The sequence below is a fragment of the Parastagonospora nodorum genome (genome assembly GCF_000146915.1).
Source record: "Parastagonospora nodorum SN15 chromosome Unknown scaffold_12, whole genome shotgun sequence".
In the NCBI taxonomy this organism is placed as follows: Eukaryota; Fungi; Ascomycota; class Dothideomycetes; order Pleosporales; family Phaeosphaeriaceae; genus Parastagonospora; species Parastagonospora nodorum.
In genome coordinates, this window is record NW_001884560.1 from 865,638 (window position 1) to 891,660 (window position 26,023).

Consider the following 26,023-nt stretch of genomic DNA (forward strand, 5'->3'; position numbering starts at 1 on the left):
AGCGAATTGAAAATAATGGTACTGCAGGAGTTCTATGAGGCAGAATTTTTCGCAGAGAATTAGATGAAGACGAAGGATGCTCACTCACTCAACTCCAACGCCGAAGAGTTGCACTTGATCCGCGGAAAGCTTATGGATGCCCTTGAGGATAACTTTTCCTTATTCGTCAACTGCGCTATTCCTCATGTCTAGCAGGACATCGCGCTAAAGTCTTTCATCTCCACAGTGCGCAAGGAGTTCAAGAACTGCGCTAATTTTTACCTCTCCGACTTACATAGCGTTCGGAAGTGTTCCTAGACCATCACTGCTCCTTTTGTCAGATTGGCTCACAAGCCAAGTGTAGGTGGTAGAGGAGCGGAGGGTGGGAGGTAGTCATTGGGAGGTTGATTAAGCTGCAGAGCAAACGGAACTGATATATGGCACTAGCGTTGGCCCGCCAGCGAACGCACCTCGAGGCGGTAAATAAGCTTAGAACATCAAGGTAAAGCCTGAGTCTGCTGGCTAGAGAAAGGCATATCGAAGCGGCGGGTATTCATTAAGTGAGTCAGCCAAACCGGCGAAACGCAGTCCTACACACAGTACAGTGTTAAGAGAAGCTATCTGTGAATAAGGATATGCGGCGAAGCCCACGAGAAACGTTGCTGAAGTTTGGACATTGGCAAATTGTACACCTTGGGAGTAACATGGAAATCAGTCTTCTCTGGTATTAGATGGAACCTTGGAAGAGATCTTGAAGCAGTTAGATGAAGCTCTAGGGTGGGACGACATAGCCCTCGCTACTAGTGTTCTAAAGCGTGACAACAGTGACTATGCTTATGAAGAAGGGTAGCTTTAGATCATTAGACACAACAAAATCTCAGCGATGATAAGGACAGTTATGCGATGCCCACAGCCTCTGATCAATGCCCGCTTAGAGCGCACTGAGAGTGGTTAGTATGCCTTGCTGATTTTTCTCGTGTACGATGCTGAGACCGAAACCTAGTCAATTTGCGTTGATCGACGAACTAACAGCCTGATGCTATCCGTAGTATCAATAGGTTTCCAATGCAACGGTAATGCATTGTGTATAGCTTCAGGCGATCGCATATGCTGTTGCTCTGTTGCGCCTCAGTCTCTTGCCGTTGTGGTTGACAGAAGGGCATATAGCCACTCTAGCTTGCTAAGTCGACCATGTCCCCAACAGCCAGTAGACGTTTTAGTCATGGAACATGGGCCTAGACAGAATGAAATATGAAATGGAACATCACGTTTGCACAACACACATCAGCATAGCGGCGACCTGGGTTTTCTCATTACTCGCCGCTAAATCATCCGCCGCCGTTCCGACCATCCAAGCGGTATGGTCAATCTGTTCCGCAATCCGAGCTTCCCGCCAAAGGGGTCGCTCTCCAGCACGGTTCTTCATAACCATTGCAGCACCATAGCTTCAGAAAAATGAGTGTCGCTCTATCCTCTTTTCCCTTTCAAATCCATCCAAACGCACACGTCAAACAAAGGAAACCGGTTTCGATAGTCGTCATGTACTCTCTCCGCAAGCGGAGAGGGGATAGATATAGAGCGGGTGAGAGGGATTAGGTGACGCGAGGGGGTAGCAAAACACCACGACTGTGTTAAGAGACAATTGTGAGAGTAGAGTAAAGATGCATCGGGTCCAGTACGCCGTAGAAAGCCATTGACGCGAAATCGATCCGCGGCCATTGTTTTTTCTGGGTTTTTATCCTTTTGTGAATCAGGAATGAGGGCGCGTTGCATAAGCATTGTCGCTTGTTGGCAATTTGGGTTGAGTGTGGAGTTTGGCTGATCAAGTTGGGTGAACTCCGGTCGTGTTGTGTGTGTTTGCGGTCTTTCTTCGACGAATCGCAGTTCTTGTGCAATCTATATCGTGCGAGGCGTACCACGAACGTTGTTCGCGTCCGTCAAGTCATCGACATGATTGCAGAGAGCGACGAAGAGGTCGAAGAAGAGCTGGCCGCCCTCAATCATCTCGTTTTGCATGGTGCCTGACTTCTTGAAGGTGGAACGGGACCTGATGACCAAGGCCAGGTAATGAGCGCGAAGCTTGCTGTCGTTGTCCGGGGTGTGGGCGTAGGCATATCGAGCGCTGCGCAATATGACGCCTACTTCGATGCCAGATTGGAGGCCTTGCTTCTTGAGGGAAAGAGCTTTAAGTTCCTTGAGACCATACATTTCTGCAGCGCAGTACACAGCTGTATCGCGCAGGGAGGACTTCGCCCACACCATTGTGGAAGAAGGTTGGCTCGACTGCCATAGCGCGGTCGCCTTTGTTTGGGTTGGGAGAGGTTCCGGCGTTCTCCAATGTCCACGTCGATCGGCGTTTGTCGTGGATCAATCGAGGATAGTAATCCCCTTTGTAGAGGTATTCTAGGAGGCACGAGAATATCTCTGGTTCCTCGGCTGGTAGGTCGATGCGCCGATTCGTAGACTCGAAGAATTGAGTGCCCAAGAGAGAGGCGAAGAACGGGGAGTGAGATAACACATCCTCGTGTGCGGCGAAGAGCCGCCCTTCGGGACCAACTACTACCGTGACGATAGCAGAGGTCAAGCTGGGGGAGCCCTCCATCATTGGACTGTCCTTGCGTGTCTCCTTGCGAGAGTCGAGTTTTTCGGCGACCGCCTGCTTCTGCTTTGACTTCTCGTGGAACGATCTCTTCGTCGGTTGCTTGGTAATCTTGCCGGTTGTTGAACGCTCCTTCGAGCTAGCGAAAGTGCGTTTCCCAAACATCTTGAGTGAAGAGACTGATCTGAACGAGCGACTGAGGTGGGTAAAAAGAGTGGACGGGTTGAATTGACGCAGCAAAGTGGGCTCTGGAAGAACTTAAATTCGCACTTTTGGTGTAAAATGCCGAATCCAAGAACTTGAAGTGTCTTCTACAGCGAGGGTAGAAACACACCGTATTGTCTGAGCTGTTCTTGTCTGATGCGCGTGAGGAGCAAACAAGTGGGGAAGGCTGGTGCTTAAGTACAGCTCATGATTAGCCTGCCAAGCAATGGAACCCTGCCGCCTGCAAGGCTGTGCTAAGAAACGAAGCATCCTATTCGTCAATGGCTCTGTTGTGCTTCCAACGTAGACACCGCTGCCTTGGAGCCTGACATCCACGCTGTTGATATGGCGCTCCAGTCTCATGCGTGGCGCATGTGCAAGAGCATGGAAGGCATTGGTCAGCAAGGACAACGCAGCGCATGACGTAGCCATTGCAAGGCACGAGCCGTACTCCAAGATTGAGTGAAGCATGGAACTATTCTGTCTGGGAATCGCAAATGAACTTTGCACTTCAATGATCTCATGTCTTGACGCGGCCTTGCTGCAACGCGTCTGCCACACGATGTAACGTGATTTGGTCATCGTTGCTGCCCAGGTGTGACTCACAGAGATCCGGGAACATCCTCGCGTAGCGTCAGGTAAGGCTGTTATCGATATGGCCGGCGAAACCCAACCCTATGGTCTATGGTAAGAAACAAATGGATTCACTGAAGCCAGTCGCGTGAGAGACGGGAGGCAGATAACCCAACCACATCAAAACGTCGACCTACTATCGGCATGCTAAGCCCACCATTGAAAAGACAACCTGACTAGAGTCTCTACATGCGTAGTGTCTATCTTATTCCGAACCTGTTCATTATCCTTGCAACTGGTCTTGAACGGGTTCACCCTTTAGGTTAGCTTAGAGTTAGAGTTAGAGTTAGGATTAAAGTTAGATTTAGAGTAAGGATTGTAGATAAAAAGAAAGCGTCGCTATGGAGGCAACGAACTCTACCATCGGGGAGAAACGCTTAGCATGCTGACAGTAGGTCAAGCTTCGCCTGCGTGCACCATACGAGGCTGCAATGGGCATGTGTCAGAGTTTTAGAAACTTGAACTTCAAGCATTGCCGTCTATGATTTTGCCATGCTATACCATGCCAGCTGCGGGCGACCAAAGACAGCGCAATCGCGTCAACTAGCTCGTGACGACAGTGTACTGTGTCGAGCAGGACGAGTTGCTAGTGATGAGGGACAGGCGCTAGTAGGCCGACAGTTGTTCCGGGCCGGTGCGTCATCCTTCAACAGTACTCACCAGCAAACGCACCCACCTTTACACGTCACAACTGGGAACCTTCTGGACTGCTAGAGCACTGTCACGGCATCTGCTTCGTTCTCAGCCCACTCTCCGCCAGCACTCCCATTTCCACGCACACCATACAACACACCCGCCACAATGAGTACCGGAGCAAAGAAGCGCATCATGAAGGCAGGCCTCTTGCATACTGTTTGCCACGGATCCCACTGACCTTGCGCAGGAATATGCCGAATGTCAGGCAGATACTCCAGCAGGCATAAAGATCAACTTTGATGAGCAGAATATTACGAAATGGGAATGTGTTATGGACGGTCCAGAACAGTCCATCTACGCTGTACGTCTGTGGTCTTCCAACGACATTCAGCAGCTGCTAACTGCGCTCAGGGCGGCCACTTCAAGCTCGAGATCAACTTCCCCAACGAATACCCGTTCAAGCCGCCGGTCGTCAGCTTTCGGACAAAGATCTACCACCCGAACGTGACCAACGATGACAAGGGCTCCATGTGCCTCGGGTTGCTTCGTCCTGAGTCGTGGAAGCCGCCGAATAAGGTAGTTGCTGTTTTGCGCCTGATCCAGACGCTTTTGATTGAGCCAAACGTGGACGATGCGATCGAGCCCTCCATCGCCAACGAATACCGCGAAAACCGCAAGGAATTTGAGAAGAATGCAAAGGACTGGGTCAAGCGTTATGCGAAATAGAGCGGAGGAATACAGGGCGGCATCTATGATTTCCACACGCTGTTGGTTTTGCATGCTCAAGGCGTTTGGCGAATGTTGCATCAGGGCGGAGCTTTCTTCCCCACCTGACATGAAGCGATGTGTATATGGACAGGAGAGTAAATCTAAGGCACTTGGTCGTTGTTCTTCATTCTTCGGACTTATGCTTGTGTGCACTAATTGAAATGAGAATGCACAAGTTATGTCGTCATGGGCAATTTCGGTTCTCGAAGCTCGAGCAGAAGGAAGGGATTTGCAAAAGCAAGTTAGTCGCGATCGCGATGCGGACAGTGAGCTGCCATCTCCGGAGTGACACGCGAGCGTTGTTCACCGTAAAGAGCATGATCTCAGCATGGGCGGTGCTCATGTCAAGAGTGCAAATCAAACGAGTCAGCCTCACGGCGTTGACTTCATTTGCATGCACACATGGCCAATTCAAGCAGACTAGCAGCGCCCCCTGGAATAACGTTTTCCTCCCGTGGCTTCATTCCTCTTGGGCCGCGAGCATATTTGTAGACAGAGAAGGCGGGCGCCTGTGACTCCGTGGACAGCTGCGCGACATGCTGTAATGCCCCAAACGGGGCGGTAGGGGTCGCGAGCCATTTGCTCTTTTTGCGAGCGCTTATGCGTACCGGCAGGCCGTTTCATGTCGTGTCGGGCGTCTCGTGCAGGCACATCCAGGGCGTCAGCTCCGCTCGGCCCGCTATTCGGGGATGTGCCTGCAACGCCGCAGAGTTTAGCGCGAGGCATCCGTGCCATGGTTGATGAGCAATCCATCGTCTTTGAAGCCTCCTTCCGTGCATAATTCGAGTGTTGCCGCAAGCACTCGAGTCTACTCTTCCTCTCGACGTCCGGACGGTCACGAGGCACATTGTATCACCACGCTCCTTAGCATTAGTGTATTTCATTATTCCTCGCGTTGTACCCGGCCTCTGGAATCGGCTCCGACCCTCGACGTTAGGCATTGCACCGGTTCTGGTCTCAAACGCGCAAAAGCAACTTGTGCGCGCACACTGCTTTCCCCCACACGCTCGACTCCGCCGAACTGCACAAACCATCCGCCATCGAGAATGTTTCTGCACACCTTCACTGCCAACGACCTCTGTTCCTTCCCGATCGAATGAGCATCCGCGTTGCTCAACCACAACCTTTAGCCCGCGATGGCCCACGTCTCAGCGCGAATAGGCACCACTGAGGTCGCTCCCAGCCGCGAGTTCGGTGGTGTCCCAGAGTCGGCAATTTCATCGAGGCTGCCGTCGCTCGCCTACCGTGCTCAAGAGTTCACGCCGCCAACCTCCCCGCAACAGCACAGAGGCTTTGGATCCGGCCGGAACAAACATCCAACGCAGCTACACATGGACACGCCCAACTCGCCTATCTACGACGGCCAGACGTACGATTCGTCGGCACCGCTGCCACCCTTGGCTGGCCTGCCATCGCCCAAGTACCCTCCGCCAAGGCAGCGTGCACCTTCACTTCTACGTCACGCAGTTCCTTCGCCTTCACCTTCCTACATGAACGGCGGTTTTCCGCCCATGGAACAGTCGAGCTCCCCAACAATCGCTCCTGCGATGATGAGGCAAGGCAGCGGCCCCGGCTCCCCTGACCTACGAGCCATCTATAACCCTCTTGCCGCTAATCCAGTCCATCCAAATGGACCAACCTCGTCGCCCAACGAGGAGCTCCCTCCCGCTTTCCCCCCACAGAGAAATCGAGGATTCACCAGCTCTTCACAGGCCGGATTCCAACCGCATCCGCCGCTCCGATCCAAGACCTCTATACCTGACTACGGCCAGCTCCGAGGAAACGTACGATCGAATCTGTCAGGCACGTATAAACCAAACCGCGGCGTTCAGAATCCGAACTGGTCGCACACGGACTATTATCCTCCGCCTTCCCGGCCGTTCCGTACGGAAGAGCCTCGACAAAGCTTCAGGTCAGGCTGGACAAATGCATCTTCTAGCGTGATGGAAGCAAGCGAGACGGAAAGGAGCAGCATAGCGACTGCACGAAGCTCTGTAGCAAGCGAGCATCCGCCAAGCATCTACTCCAGAGATCGATCGCGGGACCGGTTCAGAGACCGTGACGACTCACCTGATACTCTACACATCTACGACGTGCCAGAAGACGACTACAACATGGACGCGGTCGATGATGTGATCGATGCGTATTGTTACGACGAAGAAGATGACAACATCGCGTCAGAGTCCTTCAATGAAGACTCTCGCCATGGGTTCAGCTCTTCGCCTACGCCCTTGGACTCCGAACCTCCAGAGCTCTCGCAAACACCTTCGCGCGACCTTGACTCATTAAGCTCTTTTCATTCATCCGAGCGCCTCAAGGACTGGAACGAACGTCCGTCGTCTTACCTGCAGGACTCTTCAGACAGCAATGCGGAGCAACTTGTGCCAATACGAGAACGTTTGCCGATCGAGTCCCCCACCGCAATGATTTACTCGGATCCTACAAATACGCTGGGAAAAGATCTCATAAACCCAGATCTACCTGAAGCCAAAGACACTTCCAAGAGAGTTCCGGCACCTATACAGATCAAACCTCTTACAACGCAACAAGGGCCCCGAAATGAAGAATTCTCCACGCGACCTGAGAGCAACCGACAATCAACTACACTACAACGCTCTAGCGAAGAGCTACCTCGCCGCGTGTCTGTTTCAATACAAGCCTTGGCTTTCGGTGAGCCTGCTACAAAGGCTCGTCCAGCTCTCGTACAGTACAAGGCTTATGTGCCAAACAGCGCCAACGTAGATCGGTCTCAGATGACAAATATCCAGCGCGAAATTACCAAGCTTCCTCAGCTGCCGCTGAACAAGTCCAGAATGTCGCGTCAGGACTGGGCACAGATCCAGGCATATTCCAAGAGACACAGCAAAAGACCGAGCGCCTCCAGGACTTTGTCGAGCGGATCTGTTGGCTCTGATGCGGCTGCCGCGCTGCAGTCCCCACCACTGAAGAAATCCGAGCCTCTCCCAGAAGTTGATGAAGATGAGGCGATTCCACGCCGAGCCTCGACGAGTGTATATGACCGACGCAGCGCACTTTTCAATTTGGGCATGATTTCATCAGGTGCAATGGCGAGCCCAAAGCCTGCAACGCCCACTCTTCCACGCCCCCAACTTACAAGTGCCCCATCTCAGGTGCGCAAGGCCGCAAGTCCGCTGGAAAGAGATCGTTACGGCTTCAAAAAGGCATCTGACAAAATCACTGTGCAGCAGTACAACGCATGGGCTTCCAAGTATGAGGAGCACATCTCCCGACGAAGAAACAAGTGGATTGCTCTCATGACAAAAATGGGCCTCTCGACTACTGATCCCACCCAGTTCCCTGAAATGTGCGACAAAGTCAAGCGATACGCACGGAAAGGATATCCTCCAGAGTGGCGCGGAGCGATGTGGTGGTACTACTCTGGTGGCCAGCACATGATTAAACAGACAGAAATGGTTGGCCTGTACGCATCACTCGTTGCCCGGGTGAAGAAAGACGAGCTCAACAAAGATGACAAAGATGCGATTGAGCGGGATCTGGACAGGACGTTCCCCGACAATATCCACTTCCGCCCAGAGCTAGCAACAGATCTGCTAGACGGAGAGTTTGAGGGTGAGCCACAACTCATCAAAGACTTGCGAGAAGTCCTTTCATGTTTCGCGCTCAACAACCCTAACATTGGCTATTGCCAATCGCTCAACTTCATTGCCGGCCTTCTCTTGCTCTTCCTGAAGCAAGACAAGGAAAAGGCATTCGTCATGCTCACCATCATCACACGCAACCATCTTCCTGGTGCCCATGCCCGCTCACTTGCCAACACCGAGGTGAACGTCCTCATGATGCTGATCAAGGATTACCTTCCGAAAGTCTGGAACTCTATCAACGACACGGATCTGATCAACAGCGGTGCAGGATCAAATGCTCACCCAAACTCCAAGTTTCAACGTCAACCAACCGTCGCTCTGTCATGTACGTCATGGTTCATGAGCATATTCGTCGGTGTGCTTCCGATTGAGACCGTCCTTCGCGTTTGGGACACGTTCCTGTACGAAGGACCGCGCGCGTTGTACCGCTATGCCCTTGCGCTGTTTAAGCTCAGCGAGCCGGACATTAGGAAGTACCGCCCGATTGACCCTGAAATCTTCATGATCGTGCAGAATTCGCCGCGGACGTGCCTGGATCCGAATGTCTTGCATGATCTGGCATTCGTCAAGAAAGGTTTCGGCAACCTATCGCAATCAGTTATCGACCAGAAACGTCTCTTCTGGCGCGAACAAAACAAGATTGCACACCAAACCAGTGTGCGAAGCAGGGGCGGCAACCTGCTCTCACCACCACCCAAGGACGATGAAACCGACGGCGACAGCACAAAGAGAAGTCGCAATGGCTTAAGGCGCAAAGCTTCGCGAAAATTTCGCCGATTGAGGTCCTGATACCTCCTTAACATTCTTCAACGCCAGGTGCACATCATTACAGCATCACACATAGACTACAGCAGAACTTCTTTCCTTGCATTCAATTTTTTACAGCATAGCGATGACACACAGCATAGCGACAGGGCTCAGCATACATACAGCCAGCAGGCGCTAGCAGTCCTCACAAAAGCGGAGTTTTTTTCATTATCTTTCCTTTCTTCTCTCTCGGATGTTTCTTGTATAATAGTTAACCATATACCCCCTTTTGTGTGGTCGAGCAGGACGACGGGATGCGGCAAAAGGCGCATCTGTCGCAAGTAGGACATTATTGGGAGGGATTTTTGCAATGCCGGCCAAGGCTGGATTGCTGGGATTTTGGGGGCAATGATCATGATGTTATGACCCTGCAAACTATCTTCTCGTGTGGATGTGATGTGTATGTGAAATGTGAAATCTTTATATTTGGTTTGTGTCTATGTTGAATGAGGTACTGGATCATGACCATGCTAGATGCGTTGTTCATAATCGTCCTGTCAACTCCGTATGCTGTGAACCCGCGAATGCATCCAATGTCCAGGTAGATATTCATGCTTTTAGTGGCCCTTTTCCTTCCTTCTCTTTAGATAGTAATCCGGTCTACTTCGACTCCTGCTCCCTGGACAAGCGGTCATGCTCGTCAATGTCCCTACACGCGCGTTAGCCCCAGAAAGTCCCACCAACAGAGGAAAAGAAGAAAACTCACGTAGCCTCCCACGGATAGTTGATCCACACATCCCCCACCGTCCTCGCGGCACTATACCGCCCCTCCAAAATCTCCTGCGGCAGCTTCCCCTTCTTCCCCTTGTCCTTGTTATGCAGCACAAAAATGCTAAACTTGGTCGTCTCCCCCTGCCTCCCCAACTTCTGCACCGCAGCCTCGACATCCTTCTCCAGCTCGCGCACCGCATACTCGAGCGTCGTCCGCGTGTCGTCGACCTCGTCGACAATCAGCACGTTCTTGCCGATCAGATTCGCCATCTCGAGCGAGGACAGGTCGAGCCATTGCGTGCGCGTGACTTTTGTGCCCGGCGCTTCGATTTCGGAATCCGTGCCGAGCGACTCGTACAGCGAGAGGCCGATGGCTTGGATGGGGATGTTGGGCGTCCCGGGCTGTTTGAGGAAGGAGCGGAGGATGCGCGCGGGGACGTAGCCGCCGCCGCCGATGGCGATCATCAGGTTGGGCTTGAAGTCGGAGAGGATCTGGGGGGCGGCTTCTTGGCAGAGTTTGTGCACCTGGTGGAGGGTGAGTGGGTTGGTGGTGTGATTGGATAGAGGATAGAGGATGGGGTGGTGCGCGTGGTGATTTTGCTGCTTCTTGCTTCTCTCATGATTTCTGGAGAGTACACGGCGCACAAGCATGCGCTTTGCGCGACATGCCGCCCTCCCTCATCCCATGTACACATACCTGGTTATAGGTGACGTAGATTTTCTCGACCATCTTGGCTGCTGCGACTCGGAAGGGATCAAAAGGTGGAAAGAGAGTAGTCGGTTGACTGTATTCGTCAAGGTAAATACAGCAACAAAAGTTGCTCGGCCTGAAGGGACTTTTTAGAAAATTTCTTGACCGACTCGGAGCGTCAAACGCGATCAGGAAGGTTATAATTCGCGGCGGCCAACCCCGAACTTTTTTGGAGAGTGGGGCACTGCACCGCACCGACGAAGGTCGAGTCACCCCGCGCTAGCGGCTGTATCTGGCTAGATCTAGATCGATCTGTATGCAGGGTTTGGCACTTTCACGATGGTTGTGTAACGTGCTCGCATCAGGGCCGGAACGATGCTTGCAGATGCGTAGAACAAACGGCATATTGAGAGCAATCTTGCATAACATAACATGAACTGAATCCTACATACTCCCATCTCCCCGCCCCTTCCCTCTGACATCGGAATCTTATTTCTTCATCATCTTCTTGGTGCGACATGCACTGCACACGACCTTCATGCCCTCACCTGTAACAATAGTCTTGCTGTAGGGGCACATGATAGCTGTCTTGCCGCAGCCCTCACATTTCCATGCTGGGCCTAATCGCCAGCACGCAGTGCACTGCTCTTTCTTCTCATGGCCCGGCCATGGCACTAGTTTCAAGTCAGGAGCCGTGGTTGTCGTCACACCACACCTGTCGCATTGTTTTTCGCCCGCCTCTTGAATCAGGTGTTTATTATAGCATGATGAGCACCAAGTTGTGTGACAACGAGTGTTGTAGAAATCCTTGATCTCGCCGCATTCATGACAACGATCGTCTAGAAGCTTTGCTGCCAATAGTCGAAGTGTAGCTGAGTTTGGACATCCATCTGCTGACTTATAGTCGTACCATTCCAGCCATTGGCGCAACAGGTATGAGGGCGGCGCAAGAAATAGATAAGATAGCCTTAACGTCTAGTCCGGGAGGCTTCTTCGCTAGCCACGCGGAGAGAGCTGTTGGAGTAATATGTGGCGTTCGAAGAGCTCTTGAGAGGATGTCATTGCGACCATGACCGTGAAAGGCAGAATATGCCAGGAATATGCCAGTACGATGAGAGGTAAACCAGTCGGCAGAAGTAAGCATGGCCGGGGCAGTGACAGTCTTAGAGACCAGGTAATTGGCCAGATCGAGTAAGCGCTCTTGGAGGCCGCATAGTCGCAGTGCTGGGGAGATCTCCTCGTCCGTCTTTCCCGCGATGTGGGTTTTCATTCGTCGAAACCATTCAGGGTGTGGAACGAAGAAGACAATGCGCGAAATCTACCCATCTTTCAATTCCAGAAATGCTGCAGGTCGCCTTCGCCTCTTATAGGCATCACAAGTCGTGATATCTGGGCATCCAGGGATTTCGACCACGCGATAGTCAATCTTGTGCTCGACGAGGATACGCTCGTAGACTGTACGAGCATACATACCCATGAGAATGGCGACTGGTCTTGTGTAACATGCTCGCAATAGGGACGGAACATTGCTTGCATATGCGTCAATAGGATTTATTGGGCGTACTTTCTATGCTTATTACAACCATCCACTTTGACATCAAGCCTAAAAGTGGATGCAAGCAGTATTCTGACTCCGTTACATGTCTATTGTTTTCGAATACCTCGTTGCTGCCACATCATGGCTAATGTCACGGCAAGCCAGTGCTTGACTGGACATTATGGACTTCTACATATCCCCTGTCGAAGAAGACGCCATTCTCTTTAGGATACTGAGAGCTGTCTTCGAAGCAAAGCACATGAAAGCCATGTGGAAGTGCGCGAACAATATACTTTTCGTTCAGAACAACACAGTCCCGAGTGTTGACCAAGTCGACGTTATCCTCTGGGCTACGTGTATGTAGTAGCAAGGGTTTGTATCGTAGCCGGTCGCTATGACTTGTCAGTACTCTCATGTCACGGACTTGGGGGAATGCTCGAGCAAAGCTTCGCGTACCTTGTACCTAGGTAGGTCAAGTAAGAGGGCGCTGGCGAATGCATCTGTTCTGTTGCTTTCATCGAAGAGTATACCGTATCTTTCCACCAGAAGAGTGACCGCGAAGCCCACATTTGTCCGTTCTCAGTGGTAGGCACAGGTTGAGTGAACATGTTGACCTCTTCATCGAACTGGATCCAGCGGGTCGCAGGCGCATAGTTGAAGCTGCCAATGCTGATCTTGAATGCGCCTCGATTGTTTACTGGTATGAAGTAATTGTTATTGTTCTGAAAGGTAGCCTGTTGCCGAGGGGCAACCTCATCTATGAGCGACTCGGATTCAGAGATGCAGTCTCCGTCGTAGGTGAATTGAGCATAGCGTATGGTGCATATGCCCTCATCCCGCTGGCAGTAAGCCTCGTCAAAATCATTTCCCCCAGAGCAGCGCTCATCCGTGAAGACAATGATGCGCTCGATCTCGGGCTGCAATAGTAGGGCCATGCCATGTTTGTGGTTCCGCCTTCCATCATCAGCCTAATTCGAGGATACACCTTAAACTGAGAAGTGCACACTCACCATACTCTGGGAAAGGGGAACAGGTGGGAGTTGAAATCAATAGAGAATGTCTTTCCCTGCTGTGTGTCATAGTTCCAGACGTAGACCTCGGCATGGTCTGGGAAACATCCAGCGCATGCGACTGTGCGACCTCGACATGCGACTGACTGGAAGAAGGCATTGTTAGGCACTCTAAACTTACGCTTGCCACGACCTTCAAGGTCTGAGACATAGCATACACGACTCTCTGTTGTGAAGCCAGCAATCTGGTCCGAGGCGAAAGTCTGGCTGATGCGTTCCCTCGCATCCCCAGTCATGCTGTGCAGTTCCCATGTCTTGATATTGAAGAAACACAGGATTCTAGGGTCGGAATTGCCTTGGGCTCCAGCAGTGAGTATCAACGTGTCTTCGGTCAAGATCATGCGGTGGTGAATTCCAACAATCCTGATTTTGAAGTGATGCTTTGGACAGCCGTTGCGGAATGCGTGTATGACTTCCGCCTTGGTTTTGCACATGCCGTAGTCGGCCCGCAACAGCTGAGGCGTATAGCCATACCAAGGGACTAGGGTGTTGGTCAGGACCTGGGGGCTTTGCAAAACGCGGCGCCACCGTGTAGACACGCTCTGCAGCCAAAACGCGGTCGAGGTGTCGAGATGTGCAAAGATCTCAGCAACTAGCTCGACCGGCAAGCGACCGACAATGTCGGTTTGAAAGTTGCGGGCGGCCGCTAGTTCTTGGAGTTGCCGCCATTCGTGGGATGTCAGCTCCTGGGCTAGAGCTCGGATGGCGTTTAGCCTCTCGTCGTTTGTCTGCAGCTGACGGAAGGCAGCGATTAGCGCATCGTGCTGCATTGGGAGACGGCTAAAAACGCGAGTGACAGCAATGGCGGTTGGTGTGGTCGTGGAATATATGACTCGTGGTGGTGGTGATTGGTGTTGTGGTGGCCGGCCCAGGATGAGCACAGACGCAGCACAGACGCAGTGACACAATGTGCGCGCGGTCCGCTCCAGCTGCCCCGTTGCTGCAGAGCGGCAGCAGAGATCGACCTGGGCTGAAGCCTCGTGGCGGGCTAGTGTTTGACATACAAGTCGCAGTTCGCGTAACCTGCCCGGGTCGGGTAGCAGGCAAGATGGTCAAAGTATGCGGCTATCAGAGTTGAGTGTCGGGGCGATGAGGAGCTTGTGCGGCCAACAGACTTTGGACGGCGGGTGCACTTCAGCAGCCGACGGGGTCCACGCCAGACGACGCAACGGGCAGCGTGTGAATGTCGTTGGTGCCCGCAGAGAGACATGTAACGTACGGTGATAGTAGAGCGGAGTATTGTCGAGGTTGTAGTGTTTCAGTTGGGCATGCCATCCCTGCGCGAACCGGATGGCTGCTCGCTGCACCTCGCTGCAAGCCGGGGTAGCGACAACGTTGGGGCACGCAACCACGCAACCAAAGCGGAAGGCGGTTCGTCAATCACATCGTGCATGGCGTGTTCCCGGCTTGTCATCCGGAGGCACTCGAGAGAGCCCAGAACGTCGTCGAGAGTGCGGTTAAGCCAGAAGCATGCCACGGTACTTGGACGTAGCTGATGGCAGCCGAACGTTAGACGACACTTGGTCTTTCCTCCGCGGCCCAAAACGAACGTAGCTTCCTCACACGCCGATTAAACAACGATACCCAAACTTGGGGAGCCCCGTTAATTCATCCTCGACCGCCGCCGTGGCTGCCGACCTAGTACTTGAGCAACCCGCGGGCCAGCTTGAGCAACATCCGCTTCCCCCTCCCTCCGCACCGCATCGTATTGTATCGCCGAGGCCGTCTTTTGCGTGCTGAGTGCTGCTCGCGCACATCTGCATTTCTGCATTTCTGCATTTCTGCATTTCGGTACATGTGTGAGAATCTGCACCGAACAAGGGTACGAAGCATCTGGTAGAGCGCTCGGTAGCACTTTTCAGCTCCGCGACTCTGCGATCGTCCTGGCCGTGCTTGCATGTGCTGGACCATCCATCTCCTTTCCACGCCTCGACACTTCCGATCCGACGTACAGACGCCAGGACTGCACAATCGCCAGCCCACGTCGCCTAGGACGGCTCCTTAGCAGCCCCCATTGCCCACCCACGCCTACGCCTTCCCAATTGCGCTAGAAGTTCGTTTCTTGCCCCTAGAAATCTCCGGCCGGCCTTCCCCGCGGGTCCTTCGCATGCTCCTCCGCCCGCCGCCGCACGTCGACCTGTCTCCTCCCCCATATTCGACACCCTGACTCGACACTTGCGCAATCCCGTGCCACCCAGGCTTGCTTGACTGCGCGCTGCACTTCACAGGAGCTGCGCACACCAACACTGACGACTGGCTCGTTCAAACTCTATCGCAAAGCTGCTCCGAGCTATCGCCCCAGCGCCCCAGCGCCCCAGCGCCCCAACACCAATGATGGCTTCCGTCGCCGAAGCTCGCAGGAGCCCCTTCTCCCCAGATCCGCACAACCCAAACCTCCACAAATCCATACCCATTCTGCCGTCTTCCGGCTCGACGCTGGCGCCGCCCCGAGAGAGAGAGAGAGACAGAGATCCCATGGACATCACGCCCACGTCCACTTCAATGGGCCCCCCAAGCAGCGCAAACGACCAGGGACGGACAAATGGAGACGCCGGAAACATTTCCCCCAATGGCAATTCCTCGACGCCCGCAGTGGGCGCCGCTGCAGCTGCGGCTTCAAACGGTCCCAAGGTGGTTCAGACGGCCTTCATCCACAAGCTGTACAAGTAAGGCGGACTCGCGCAGCTACGAGACTTGCAGTAACTGATGCGCGCACAGCATGCTCGAAGACCAGAGCATCCAGCACCTCATCTCGTGGTCCAACACCAACGAGAGCTTCGTCATGAGCCCCTCGAGCGAGTTCAGCAAAGTCCTGTCGTACGTGCACATGGCGCCGAAGCTATGGCCTCTTTAATATATCTAACCGTGGCGCAGATCATATTTCAAGCACACCAATATTTCCTCTTTTGTGCGACAACTGAACATGTATGGTTTCCACAAAGGTATGCTTTCAAACTCGTCTTGGTCGTGAGAATTTTGCCCTGACCGGCGCACAGTGAGCGACGTCTTCCACACTGGTTCCCCAGATTCGCCGCTCTGGGAGTTCAAACACGGCAATGGCAACTTTAAGCGCGGCGATCTCGTTGGCTTGCGCGAAATCAAGCGACGCGCTTCGCGGCATGCGCTCATTCACAGAGACTCCTTCTCAGCACCCAAGGTCCCTACCGGTCCGCCAGCCGGCCAGCCAGTCGAGCCGATGCCGGATCCGGTTGAGTCACGCCTCAACGCCCTCGAGCACAACCTATACGACATGCATGCGCGCATGCAGCGGTCAGACGACTCTTGCGCTTATCTCAATCAAAAGTCGCTGTAGTTCTGATGGAGGGTATGATCCGATGTCACCAGGTACGCCCAAGTGTCCAGACCGGATCTACGTCTGCTAATGTCTTCTCCAGTGGAACCAGGAACTTACAAATTATATTATGGCCATGGTGCCGGACCCGGAAAATCCGATACACAAGGATGGTGAGTACCAATGCTTAAACCTTATCTTATCCGAGCGACATGCTTACTTTGACGTTAGTCGCATTAATGCACCGCGATATAAGTCGCCAGACGGAAATGCTGCGCACCTTGGAAGCGCCAGAAGAGCCCCTCTCTGCACGTCAACCCTACTTCATGCAGGTTGACAGCGCCAATGGTCCCCCTCTATCGCCACGGCAGATGCCCGCAGACAATTTATCAGAGTCCCGGAGAGGCTCGCTAGCCAGCATTTCTCGCCAAGCACCATACAAAGGCCCAGTTCCGGCCCATATTGCGATTTCTCCCCGACGTTACGGCTCAATAGGTACGGGTAATTACTCTCCATCATCAGCCAGAACTCCAGCTATCCACCAGCCACCCCCACCCCCTCCCCCCTCGATCCAGCATCCAGGCTCAAATGCAAACCTGGGGAACAACAATCTGGGGAACAGCTCATCCCCGCCATACAACCTATATAGGCGGCATACCTCGGCCGATATTCGCACCCATGGCTGGCAAGCCCAGCCGCCTCCACCTGCACCAGCACACTCGCCCTATGCTTCCGGTCACAATTCTTCCCAATGGCCCTCGTCGCCACACCGAGCACCTGTTGGAGGCGGAGACCAGCAACTCCGTGACGCTTTGGAAAGTTACCAATTACCTCGCGGACCAAAACGGCAGCAGTCGAGTCGGCACGGCAGTCCACCGCTGACAAACGATAACACGCCATCTACTTTGAACCCGGATAGCGGATGGACATTGCCCGGTGCAAGGTATCCGTTCAAGGGCATCGATACGCCTGGCCCGCCGACCAGACGATCTAGCATGGCATCGAACGTGCACTCACTCCTCAACCCGGCCGAGACCGCTGAACGGACCGATGAAGATGAGCCGGATGACGCGAGGAAGAGGAAGAGGATGCAGTGATTAACCACCCTGCCATGCAGACGACCAACCATCAATATTTTCCCTTGTAGTTTACATCCAGGACCCACCGGTTCGTGCCTGGCCACATTTTACCGGACACCGCTCTTTCTCATGTCGCGTCGCATTTACCTACTGGATATCGTTCACTTGACGCCGTCATATCACGAGGCCTATGACGCCCGCACTTGGATTGTCTATATCGCTCTCATGTATAGCGGCTTGTTACGTGTCACAGCCCGTCTTTCTATCGCGGGTGCTACGGCCATGTCCTCTCGCATGTTCTTCAACGCAAACGCTTCGTCTTTTTTCTTTTTTTCATTTGTCGCTCGCGTAATCAACCTCGTCTTTTTGTCACCCGCGTAATGCCGTTTCTTCCCTTAACTATATCCACGTCATCTAAATGTCATGTCTATATACTCTTGTCAAGGATGGAAGGAAAAAGCCATGCATATATAGGCATTTTTTCATGTCCCGGAAGATAATGAATGGAGCGGCTTGTATGTTGTGTGTATTCTCGAGCGTGCATTGGAACTATTGTGGGTTGTGTAGGTAGCTTGAATGTATACTTGTTGGATGAATTGACTTGGAAAGGTTGCTCGTGATTTGGGCAAACATACTACGTGATGTCGACTTGAAAATTGCGTATAACCTTCAGACTACCTGATAACCTGCAGTATAGCGAAAAAGTTACATGGCATTATAGAGAGATCACACTTTAATTCTTTCATTTTGTTCAACTCGAGCTATTCACTGCCATATATTCCCCCCAATGCCTTTGCGGTATTGGAAGTAAGTATCGAGCACTTCGTCGAGTATTCGTGAACTCACGTGCCGCATGAACTACTCGCAGCTGGATTCTACCCAGCCTTCCGTACCGTCTTTGTCGAGAGACATAATCAATCGCTTAGGCGCAGTAAGCAGCTATGGCAAGTCCGAAGACTAGCATAGCTAAAGGCACGCTCTGCAGAGCAGCGCTACCGGTCTTGGTAGGTTCTGCCGCAGTGGACGTGGAAGAAGCAGCGATCGAAGAGGAGGCTTCGCTTGCGGAAGAAGCTGCGCTTGAGGAGGCAGCTGCGCTTGAAGACGAAGCTTCATTACTAGAGGAAGCCGCGCTTGAAGCAGATGACGCACTCGATGAAGAAGCTGCTGCCGAAGAGGAAGCCGCAGCCGTTGAGGAAGGATCATGGCGGATCCGGAGAACAGAAGGCATTGCGTAGCCGCTGGTTGAAGTCGTGTTCTTGAAGATCGGACTCTGGCTCTCCGCGGTAGCGGTGATGCTCTCGGTGCTGGTAGAGAAGGGCGCTGCATCCATCGTGGTCAAGGTGGTGACGTTAGAGGTGGCGACAACTGCAGAGCTCTCGATCATGCTATTTGAAGGGAAGCAGCCCACGCAGGGCGAAGGCGTAGCAGATGCACTCGGAGTAGGCCAGATGGAGAGGGTGATTGGAGCCGTCGGAAGAACCCAGCTGGAGTTAGCAGTCGACACTGGGATCGGTGAGACGCTGATCGTCGCATTCTTGCTCAGTGTCGAGAACGGTGGAACGGGTAGATCAGTGCTGGAGACGCTGCCAACAGGAGTCGTGGCGGAATCAGTCGTGGTGGGGATAGCTGAGGTGGACCAACTCAAGCTAGACTCTGCATCAGTCGTAGCAGGATCAGTCGTGATCGGTACAGCCGAGATCAACGAACTCGAGCTTGTCTTGTGGCTCACGATGATGGTCTTGGTCAGCTTCGTAGTGGAGTGAACGGTAGTTGTCGTAGTGGCCTCCTCCGAAGTTGAAACAGGCTGGTCAGGGCCACCAGGAGTCCTACAAGATCAGTATACTGATATGGAAGCCTTGAATATGTCACCTACGTAGGGGCCGGGACTGGAGCTGGAACACTGCTAGCCGAGACTGCCGTGACAGGACCTGGAGCTGCAATAGGAGCACTGCTGGCGGGAGCCTCCGTGACAGTAGTGGTAACTGTGACGACAAGAGTGGTCGCAGCCTCTACCGTCTTGGGACAGACATACGTGAGCGTAGTAGCCGTGCCAGAGACCATCGCCGGCCCAGTGCAAAGAGCAGGCAGAGCGGCACAGTCGTCGCGAGCAGCCATTGCGGGAGCCCAGACCTGGTCGATGGGCGCACCATATTGAATGGCCTCACTGGCAGCGGCAGCTCCGACGAGTTAGTGTCGCTTGTAATTATACAGAGGAAGGGATTGTCCGCGAGCTTGACGGGCTCGCGATTCGCAAAAAGCAAGTGGGGAGATATTTACCAGCAACTGCGGCGAACGTGAGGGTACGCATGTTGTTCATGACTGCTATTATGGTCTCAAGTCGATGTTCCGAAGAGAGCAGGATTGTAGTCTCTGAAGAGCGAGAGTGGTCTAGCGAGTGTGGGTGCCACAAGGTAAGTGAGTGTGATTGCGGTGGTGGTGAGGAAGGAGCGGTCGAGGCAACAGCTAGAACAACCAAATCGCAGGCTCGGCGCTAGTGCGATCGTAGGTGAACAGCTAATCTCCTTCCACTGCTCAACAGGGTCTTGTATCCGTCCAATAAGGGTGAGGCAGTTGGGCGGTCTATGCAGTTGCGTTTGTATTCATTGTCACGTGTGGTTGCACAGAGTGCTTCGACCCGTAGCACGGTTGGTCGTGCCGTGGAACTCGAAGCTAATTGACAGACCATTTGATGACGCAATAGCTAGAAAGAGGTCGTTGATTGAGGCCGAAGGAAGTAGGTAATCGAAAGACTCTTTTGGCGTGGAGCAGTGATTCTCATACCTAATTCATGCTCTTAAGCGCTCCACTCAAACGGCATGCATCCAATGTAACTGCACATCGTGTATCACCGTCTTTTAACCTGTTCTCTGGCTGGGTTACCCGCTGGCGCACGCTTCCCGGCAGTTGTTGCGTCACTGCGATCAACTCGAGGTCCGCGGTGTGAACAAGGTCGACCGGACGAGCAGGCCGACACCAAGGAATCTTGATTAGAAGACTGTACGAAGCATCCCGATATTTGGTTGATTGGAAGCTGATACTTTTTGACTACCCGTTCTGCAGATCTTACTATGTACGAACAGTGGCCAAAGCTGGATGAAGCTGGATGCACACAAACCAAGACGGAGATACACTTGTGCTGATACAGGCCAGTAAGTTCTCGAAGCCAAATAGAGAGCCTGAAGGGAAGAATGACTGCTATCCTTGTATGGCCGAATAGCTCTCCTGTGTCACTACGCTCAGTCGCCATACAACTCCATCAAGTGGTTCAGCATCTTCCGCTGCAAATCCAGGAGTTGCGCCTTCGAGATCTTCTGGCCACCAGGATTGCTCGCCTTTTGCTCATTGCTTGTATTCGCAGATGGTTCCTCGCTTTCGTGCAAGATCAGATGTGGCTTTGTTCCAAAGAAAGGAACACCCAAAACCTTGAGGGATGAACTCTGTGCCTCGGTCATGGCTTTACAAGCACGGTACACTTTGGCGTCGTATTGGCTCAGCTCAGCTTGCTCACGCTCTGGTGTCTGGAGCGACATTAGCTTGAGAAGAATGAGAGATGAATGTGGCGTACACGAAGAAGAGGTGTGCCCTCGAGCAGACCTGGTAGCGACCTGCTTCGTTCAGTAAGGTCAAAGTGCTCGCCAGCCTAGATACATACAACGCGGCCCTATTAGTTGCCTCGCTCTCTCGCTTTAGCTTGTGGTCCTCAATGAGACGCGCACGGCCAGCCTCCCTTAGATGTGTCAGTATGTGCTCGTCAGAACATCAACTTGACCAACCATTGCTTGACGTTGCCCTCTTGATCCTTCATGAGCTGGTTACTTTGTTAGTCCTCATCCATTTTCCTCATTTCCCAAGAATTGTACCTTGCGAATGGTTGCCGCGAACTCAGGATTCTGCTGAGCGATCTTGCTCACACACCGAAGCCCCTGTTTCCATTCTGTGATTGTCGCTGGGTCTATCAGCGGGGTAGTTGACCTGTCTTGCGGTTTTGGTGGTGGTGTTGAGGCGTATTGCGATGCTGATCGCTTTGCAAGGCGTGGGTCTGCTGACTGATGGTAAGGAAGGCTCTGCTGTGGTGGATAACTCTGAATCTCCTCCTGGTAGCCTTGGTAGGCCTGAGATGGAGGATATAACTGATGTTGATCTTGAGCTGAAGCAATTCCTGGCTGCTGCAGGCTTGCAAGTGTTGCTAGAATCTTTGCGAGATCTGCGTTGGGCTCGATGTTGTCCGCCATGTTGAATGTTGAAGGGTGTTGGGAGAGGGTCAAGAGCAGGGTTGTTGGACGGCAATTACAGATCAAACGCAGGGCCAAGACTTGAGGAGAGAGTGTAAGATCAAGGAAATCGTCTCCTGAGAAATGGTCCGAGGTCGTTTGGAGAGCTGAACATTGCGTGTAGCGTGTTTGCTCCTTGTTCACAGTGAATGGGCAGAAAGTGCTGTACGCTCGGTCGCAACTAATCCTTTTCCATTCGCAATTAAGTCAGCAGATGTCAGAATCGGATGCAGTATATATTCAAGAATCGATGTTAAGTAGAGTGTAGACGTGCGTGGCACATCTCTAGCCTCCCAGTACACGACTGGACAAACGTTCCGCCGACGTGAGCGGAAATGGCCGCATCATGATCCTGGTCGATCTCAACTTTTGCCAATCATTCGACCCTCCACTTCCGCAGCACGTTCCCACCCACCACGACCGCTCCCACTGCCCCAGCTCTCGAATCCAACGTCTACTATGTCAAGATCTCCAAAAGAATCAACGCGCTTCACAGCGACGGGAGTGTGGGCGCACACACGGCCCGGCGGTCGAGCCACAACCCTCCAATTCGCGGACCCAGCGCCGAAAAATGAAACGCCACAGCAGAAGGTCAAGCGTTTACGAGAGGCTGCGAACCGGGCGAAGATGGCACAGATTACAAGATGGGATTACATGTACCTGTATGGGCGCATGACTGCAGATGCGGTGCACAGATTTACAGTATATGGGTTGATTTTTGCAACGGGTACGAGCACACCGCCGTGGAGGGCCAATTGCTGCCCAAAAGGGCCGCCATGAACGAGAGCTGTTGCTAAATAGAGAACAGGTTGCATTGGTGTCCTGGCCGTCTTTTCGATAGGCGACATGATCGTCTACAACCGACGGAAACGAGCCATCTACTTCGCCGAGGAGGAGAAAGCGCAAGCCCGCATTCTCGAAGCGGCGCGAACAGCAGTCGCTCAAGGCACAGCGTCAGCAGCACAGAACGCCCTCGTGGTCGGCATTGCAGAGGAACAAGAGGCGTATGAGAAGAAGAAGGCAGAGAGGAAAGCACCCTCGAAGCTGCTTTGGTGGCTGCATGGTGATTGGAAGGAAGAGAAGGATATCGCAGAGCAGAGGAGGTTGGCAGTAGAGGAGTTAAGAAAGCAAGAGATGCGGGGCGGGCAGGGAACAGGCATTGTGGATGCAGTGAACGAGGCAAGGCAGAATTCCGGGCCCATCTTCGACGCCCATCGTTGGCGGCCCATTAGACAACACTGCCCAAAAGGCCACAATAAAGGCGGAGGAGACGGGCAAAGGCTGGCTAGGGTGGCTGACGGGCGGATCAAAGAAGGAGTAAGCCAGCGCGTTCGACACCCCGGAGACTCGAGGGGACTCCATGTACTATACCTCTCCGACTGTACACTGCTGTTTCTTCTACATGTATGCATCGCGGAGTTGGAAGACGCGTCTAGAAGGATTCGCTTCTTTGCTGGGTATTCTACGCTTCATGTCTATGATTGCACGTTCAATGCACACCAATTCAACATTAAACAGGCCGCACTTACAAATTGCCATGTCAATTGGCCCTGCCCAGAAACTGGAAATATAATTTCCTCCTCTCCCGCACCCTCTGCACCCACGGCCTGACCCCCGCCCACCCAAGCAACCCCACGGTCGCTGCAATAAACACATAGACGATCGCCTGGTCCTTCGCCGAGTCTCGCTGGAAGCACGTCGTGAGCACGTTCTCCTCTTTCTCGCCCTTGCAGAAACTATAGCCCAGACAGAACTGGCGGTTGCAGTCGCTGCATGTCTTCTTAGAAGCGCCCTGGCGGAGATCGGGAGTTGTGGGCTTCTTGGTGGAGGGGGCGTCGAGGGCGACGATGGTCGAGTTGCCGAAACAGGTACATTTGCAAAAGGACGTTGGTGCTGGGCATGTGTTAGCCTTCAGTCACTGATGTAGAGGGTAAGACGACATCTTACAGGCTGCGAGGGAGAGGGAGAGGAAGCTTAGGAAGGTTGTCAATAAGAAGAGGTAGAACTGCGGCCTCCGCATCTTGGTGAATGTGTGGGCTTTAGAGTCAATGAAGATGCTGGCCCGATGTCCGACGCACTGCGGCTATGCGTGTTTATTTTCTAGTTTTTAGACGTGCAGAATTATTGCTTTCGTGCGAAGAAGCGATGCAGTGCTGGCGCATTCGAGTGTTCGTCCAAACCTCCGGCCTGCGCCCGCCAAAGAGTCGAAGCTCAGAAGCTCAGGCCAGCCAGTCGGCGCTAAGTATTTTCCTCCCCTCCACTCCAGACCGAGCGTTGAAACACGACAAACCACGCGTATCAGCGTTGGCTCAGCTCAGCATAATCTTTGTATATATCCATCGCTTGAGCGCACGCGTATCGCCGTCAGCAGCCCGCACCGTCGCCCGCGACCAGCTCCTGCGACTCAATGCCCGGCGTACAAGCGGCTGACCCTACGGAAGCGCAGCCAGCCCAGGAAGACGAGAACAAGACCGTCCGGCTCCATATCACGCCGCTGAAACCCGACCTGCTCAAAGTCTACCTCGCGCCATCTGTCCTTGCGCTTGCTAAGAACATCTCGTATCACACCGTCGAGACCTTCCCAGAGAGGGGCTACGGCTACGTCGAACTCCCGGAAGCCGAGGCGCAAAAGATCAAGAAGAAACTCAACGGAACCACGCTGCGAGGCTCCAAAGTACGCATAGAGATGGCAAAGCCCGAGAAGCGCAAGGTGCGCGAGGAGGCCGATGCTGCCAAGGAGCAGGAAGAAGCTGTGCGCCCGCCGAAGCGCGTGAAGAAGGAGAAGGAGAAGCGGAAGCACGAACGTGGCGTCCTGGAGGGTGTTGAGCTTGAGAACGAGAGGAAGGTCAAGCGCGGGTGGACCGAGCCCTCGTCGAAAGGCAAAAAGGAGCGCAAGGAGAAGAAGGAAAAGACCAAAGATAAGGATGAAAAGCATGAGCAGAAGAAGTCAAAGTACACCAAGGAGCCAGAGCTGCTGTTCAAGGCCAAGCTGACGCCTGTCGCTGCCACCGAGGTTGCGCGGAAAGAGAAGAAGAAAGAGAAGAAGGAGAAGAAGGAGAAGAAGTCAAAGGCGCGCGAAGTTGTTGTGCATGAGTTCGAAAAGAATACGAAAACGCCGAGCTTCTTGAAGGAAACACAGGTCTCGACCGAGAAGAAGCCAGCGGTTGAGTACGTCAATGGACAAGGCTGGGTAGACGAGGACGGCAACGTGGTCGAGCCCGAGACTGGCAAAGCGAGAAACAGGAGAGTGTTGGAATTGGTTGACAAGCCAGCGGAGGAGCCAAAGAAGGCACCAGCGCCCCCAAAGGCTGCTAAGAAGGACAAGAAGAAAGCTACGCCTCCGCCATCGTCGTCCGAATCCGAGGCCGACGATGATTCTTCCGTCGTCTCGTCATCTTCAGAGGACGAATCGTCAGAATCCGAAGCCGAAGAATCAGACGCCGAGTCTGCGCCCTCCACACCCGCGCCTAAAGCCGGTATCAATGACACGCATCCGACGACAGAACAGGGTCAACCCATGGATAAAGAAGTACATCCGCTGGAAGCCCTCTTCAAACGTCCCAAGCCTTCACCCGGGTCCCTAAACATCACGCCCAAGAAGCTGAGTCCCATCAACACATCCTTCAATTTCTTCGGGGGCGAGAACAACGACGATACTATGGACGTCGATGCCCCCGGCCAAATCGTCGACAACGCACCCACCACCCCCTTCACCGAACGCGACCTCGAATGGCGCGGCCTCCGCAGCGCAGCACCAACCCCTGACACCGCCGCCATCGGCCGCCGCTTCTCTTTCGACTGGCGCAAGGGCAGTCAAGAAGCGGATGACGAAGACGACGAAGAAATCGACGAAGAAGTCGCCCAGCAACTATCCCAAAACACAAAGGCAAATGCTAGTAAGCAGTTGCCCGACGTCGCGGAAGAAAACGAAGAGGAAGTCGACGCCACCGAGGAGGCCAAGGACGAAAAGCCCGAATCTGAGTTCCGCAAGTGGTTCTGGGAGAACCGTGGTGATTTGAATCGGGCGTGGAAGAAGAGGAGGAGGGATGCGTTGAAAGTCAAGAGACATTCGGAGAATAAGAGGTTGATGCCGCAGAGGGGCGTGAGGTAATTCACTTGAAAT

At 53.3% G+C, this 26,023-nt stretch overlaps 15 protein-coding genes across 15 annotated transcripts; 9 read left to right on the forward strand and 6 right to left on the reverse strand.

The window, feature by feature from the left end:
- Nucleotides 1-1,265: 1,265 nt before the first annotated feature.
- On the reverse strand, nt 1,266-2,933 carry SNOG_08302 (hypothetical protein). Its single transcript, XM_001798569.1, has 2 exons — nt 2,239-2,933; nt 1,266-2,207 (listed from the first exon to the last, which is right to left on the reverse strand). Exons 1-2 carry the CDS (start codon nt 2,741-2,743, stop codon nt 1,876-1,878), a joined length of 837 nt encoding a protein of 278 aa, XP_001798621.1. The 5' UTR covers nt 2,744-2,933; the 3' UTR covers nt 1,266-1,875.
- A 504-nt stretch (nt 2,934-3,437) lies between these two features.
- On the forward strand, nt 3,438-3,595 carry SNOG_08303 (hypothetical protein; the record flags this gene model as incomplete). The annotated part of the gene is made up of 2 exons (XM_001798570.1): nt 3,438-3,469; nt 3,496-3,595. The coding sequence occupies 2 exons, from the start codon at nt 3,438-3,440 to the stop codon at nt 3,593-3,595; spliced, it is 132 nt and encodes a 43-aa protein (XP_001798622.1).
- A 513-nt stretch (nt 3,596-4,108) lies between these two features.
- SNOG_08304 (hypothetical protein) lies at nt 4,109-4,946 on the forward strand. Its single transcript, XM_001798571.1, has 3 exons — nt 4,109-4,249; nt 4,299-4,412; nt 4,463-4,946. Exons 1-3 carry the CDS (start codon nt 4,217-4,219, stop codon nt 4,775-4,777), a joined length of 462 nt encoding a protein of 153 aa, XP_001798623.1. The 5' UTR covers nt 4,109-4,216; the 3' UTR covers nt 4,778-4,946.
- Nucleotides 4,947-5,955: 1,009 nt separating this feature from the next.
- Nucleotides 5,956-9,231, forward strand: SNOG_08305 (hypothetical protein; the record flags this gene model as incomplete). The annotated part of the gene is made up of 2 exons (XM_001798572.1): nt 5,956-7,150; nt 7,478-9,231. The coding sequence occupies 2 exons, from the start codon at nt 5,956-5,958 to the stop codon at nt 9,229-9,231; spliced, it is 2,949 nt and encodes a 982-aa protein (XP_001798624.1).
- Nucleotides 9,232-9,849: 618 nt separating this feature from the next.
- On the reverse strand, nt 9,850-10,611 carry SNOG_08306 (hypothetical protein; the record flags this gene model as incomplete). The annotated part of the gene is made up of 2 exons (XM_001798573.1): nt 9,850-9,898; nt 9,956-10,611. The coding sequence occupies 2 exons, from the start codon at nt 10,609-10,611 to the stop codon at nt 9,850-9,852; spliced, it is 705 nt and encodes a 234-aa protein (XP_001798625.1).
- Nucleotides 10,612-11,490: 879 nt separating this feature from the next.
- On the reverse strand, nt 11,491-12,178 carry SNOG_08307 (hypothetical protein; the record flags this gene model as incomplete). The annotated part of the gene is made up of 3 exons (XM_001798574.1): nt 11,491-11,541; nt 11,562-11,969; nt 12,125-12,178. The coding sequence occupies 3 exons, from the start codon at nt 12,176-12,178 to the stop codon at nt 11,491-11,493; spliced, it is 513 nt and encodes a 170-aa protein (XP_001798626.1).
- A 421-nt stretch (nt 12,179-12,599) lies between these two features.
- Nucleotides 12,600-14,028, reverse strand: SNOG_08308 (hypothetical protein; the record flags this gene model as incomplete). Its single annotated transcript, XM_001798575.1, has 3 exons — nt 12,600-12,651; nt 12,756-13,105; nt 13,204-14,028. 3 exons carry the CDS (start codon nt 14,026-14,028, stop codon nt 12,600-12,602), a joined length of 1,227 nt encoding a protein of 408 aa, XP_001798627.1.
- Nucleotides 14,029-15,592: 1,564 nt separating this feature from the next.
- On the forward strand, nt 15,593-16,571 carry SNOG_08309 (hypothetical protein; the record flags this gene model as incomplete). Its single annotated transcript, XM_001798576.1, has 4 exons — nt 15,593-15,924; nt 15,977-16,075; nt 16,133-16,200; nt 16,285-16,571. 4 exons carry the CDS (start codon nt 15,593-15,595, stop codon nt 16,569-16,571), a joined length of 786 nt encoding a protein of 261 aa, XP_001798628.1.
- A 109-nt stretch (nt 16,572-16,680) lies between these two features.
- SNOG_08310 (hypothetical protein) lies at nt 16,681-17,647 on the forward strand (the record flags this gene model as incomplete). Its single annotated transcript, XM_001798577.1, has 2 exons — nt 16,681-16,723; nt 16,782-17,647. 2 exons carry the CDS (start codon nt 16,681-16,683, stop codon nt 17,645-17,647), a joined length of 909 nt encoding a protein of 302 aa, XP_001798629.1.
- Nucleotides 17,648-18,570: 923 nt separating this feature from the next.
- On the forward strand, nt 18,571-18,864 carry SNOG_20097 (hypothetical protein; the record flags this gene model as incomplete). The annotated part of the gene is made up of 1 exon (XM_001798578.1): nt 18,571-18,864. The coding sequence occupies one exon, from the start codon at nt 18,571-18,573 to the stop codon at nt 18,862-18,864; it is 294 nt and encodes a 97-aa protein (XP_001798630.1).
- Nucleotides 18,865-18,921: 57 nt separating this feature from the next.
- SNOG_20098 (hypothetical protein) lies at nt 18,922-19,392 on the forward strand (the record flags this gene model as incomplete). Its single annotated transcript, XM_001798579.1, has 1 exon — nt 18,922-19,392. The coding sequence occupies one exon, from the start codon at nt 18,922-18,924 to the stop codon at nt 19,390-19,392; it is 471 nt and encodes a 156-aa protein (XP_001798631.1).
- Nucleotides 19,393-20,865: 1,473 nt separating this feature from the next.
- SNOG_08312 (hypothetical protein) lies at nt 20,866-21,159 on the reverse strand (the record flags this gene model as incomplete). The annotated part of the gene is made up of 1 exon (XM_001798580.1): nt 20,866-21,159. One exon carries the CDS (start codon nt 21,157-21,159, stop codon nt 20,866-20,868), a length of 294 nt encoding a protein of 97 aa, XP_001798632.1.
- A 1,150-nt stretch (nt 21,160-22,309) lies between these two features.
- On the forward strand, nt 22,310-23,511 carry SNOG_08313 (hypothetical protein; the record flags this gene model as incomplete). Its single annotated transcript, XM_001798581.1, has 2 exons — nt 22,310-22,627; nt 22,709-23,511. Exons 1-2 carry the CDS (start codon nt 22,360-22,362, stop codon nt 23,509-23,511), a joined length of 1,071 nt encoding a protein of 356 aa, XP_001798633.1. The 5' UTR covers nt 22,310-22,359.
- SNOG_08314 (hypothetical protein) lies at nt 23,441-23,920 on the reverse strand (the record flags this gene model as incomplete). Its single annotated transcript, XM_001798582.1, has 2 exons — nt 23,441-23,793; nt 23,848-23,920. 2 exons carry the CDS (start codon nt 23,918-23,920, stop codon nt 23,441-23,443), a joined length of 426 nt encoding a protein of 141 aa, XP_001798634.1.
- Nucleotides 23,921-24,307: 387 nt separating this feature from the next.
- Nucleotides 24,308-26,011, forward strand: SNOG_08315 (hypothetical protein; the record flags this gene model as incomplete). The annotated part of the gene is made up of 1 exon (XM_001798583.1): nt 24,308-26,011. One exon carries the CDS (start codon nt 24,308-24,310, stop codon nt 26,009-26,011), a length of 1,704 nt encoding a protein of 567 aa, XP_001798635.1.
- Between the last annotated feature and the right edge of the window lie 12 nt (nt 26,012-26,023).

Bases quoted from the DNA above. Each gene is read 5' to 3' on its own strand.
- SNOG_08302 (XM_001798569.1), bottom strand. From the start codon at position 2,743: ATGTTTGGGAAACGCACTTTCGCTAGCTCGAAGGAGCGTTCAACAACC. The intron at 2,208-2,238 runs GTGTGGGCGAAG...TGCGCGATACAG, and splicing joins GCCAACCTTCTTCCACAATG to CTGTGTACTGCGCTGCAGAA.
- SNOG_08304 (XM_001798571.1), top strand. From the start codon at position 4,217: ATGAGTACCGGAGCAAAGAAGCGCATCATGAAG. The intron at 4,250-4,298 runs GCAGGCCTCTTG...GACCTTGCGCAG, and splicing joins CAAAGAAGCGCATCATGAAG to GAATATGCCGAATGTCAGGC. The intron at 4,413-4,462 runs GTACGTCTGTGG...AACTGCGCTCAG, and splicing joins CAGAACAGTCCATCTACGCT to GGCGGCCACTTCAAGCTCGA.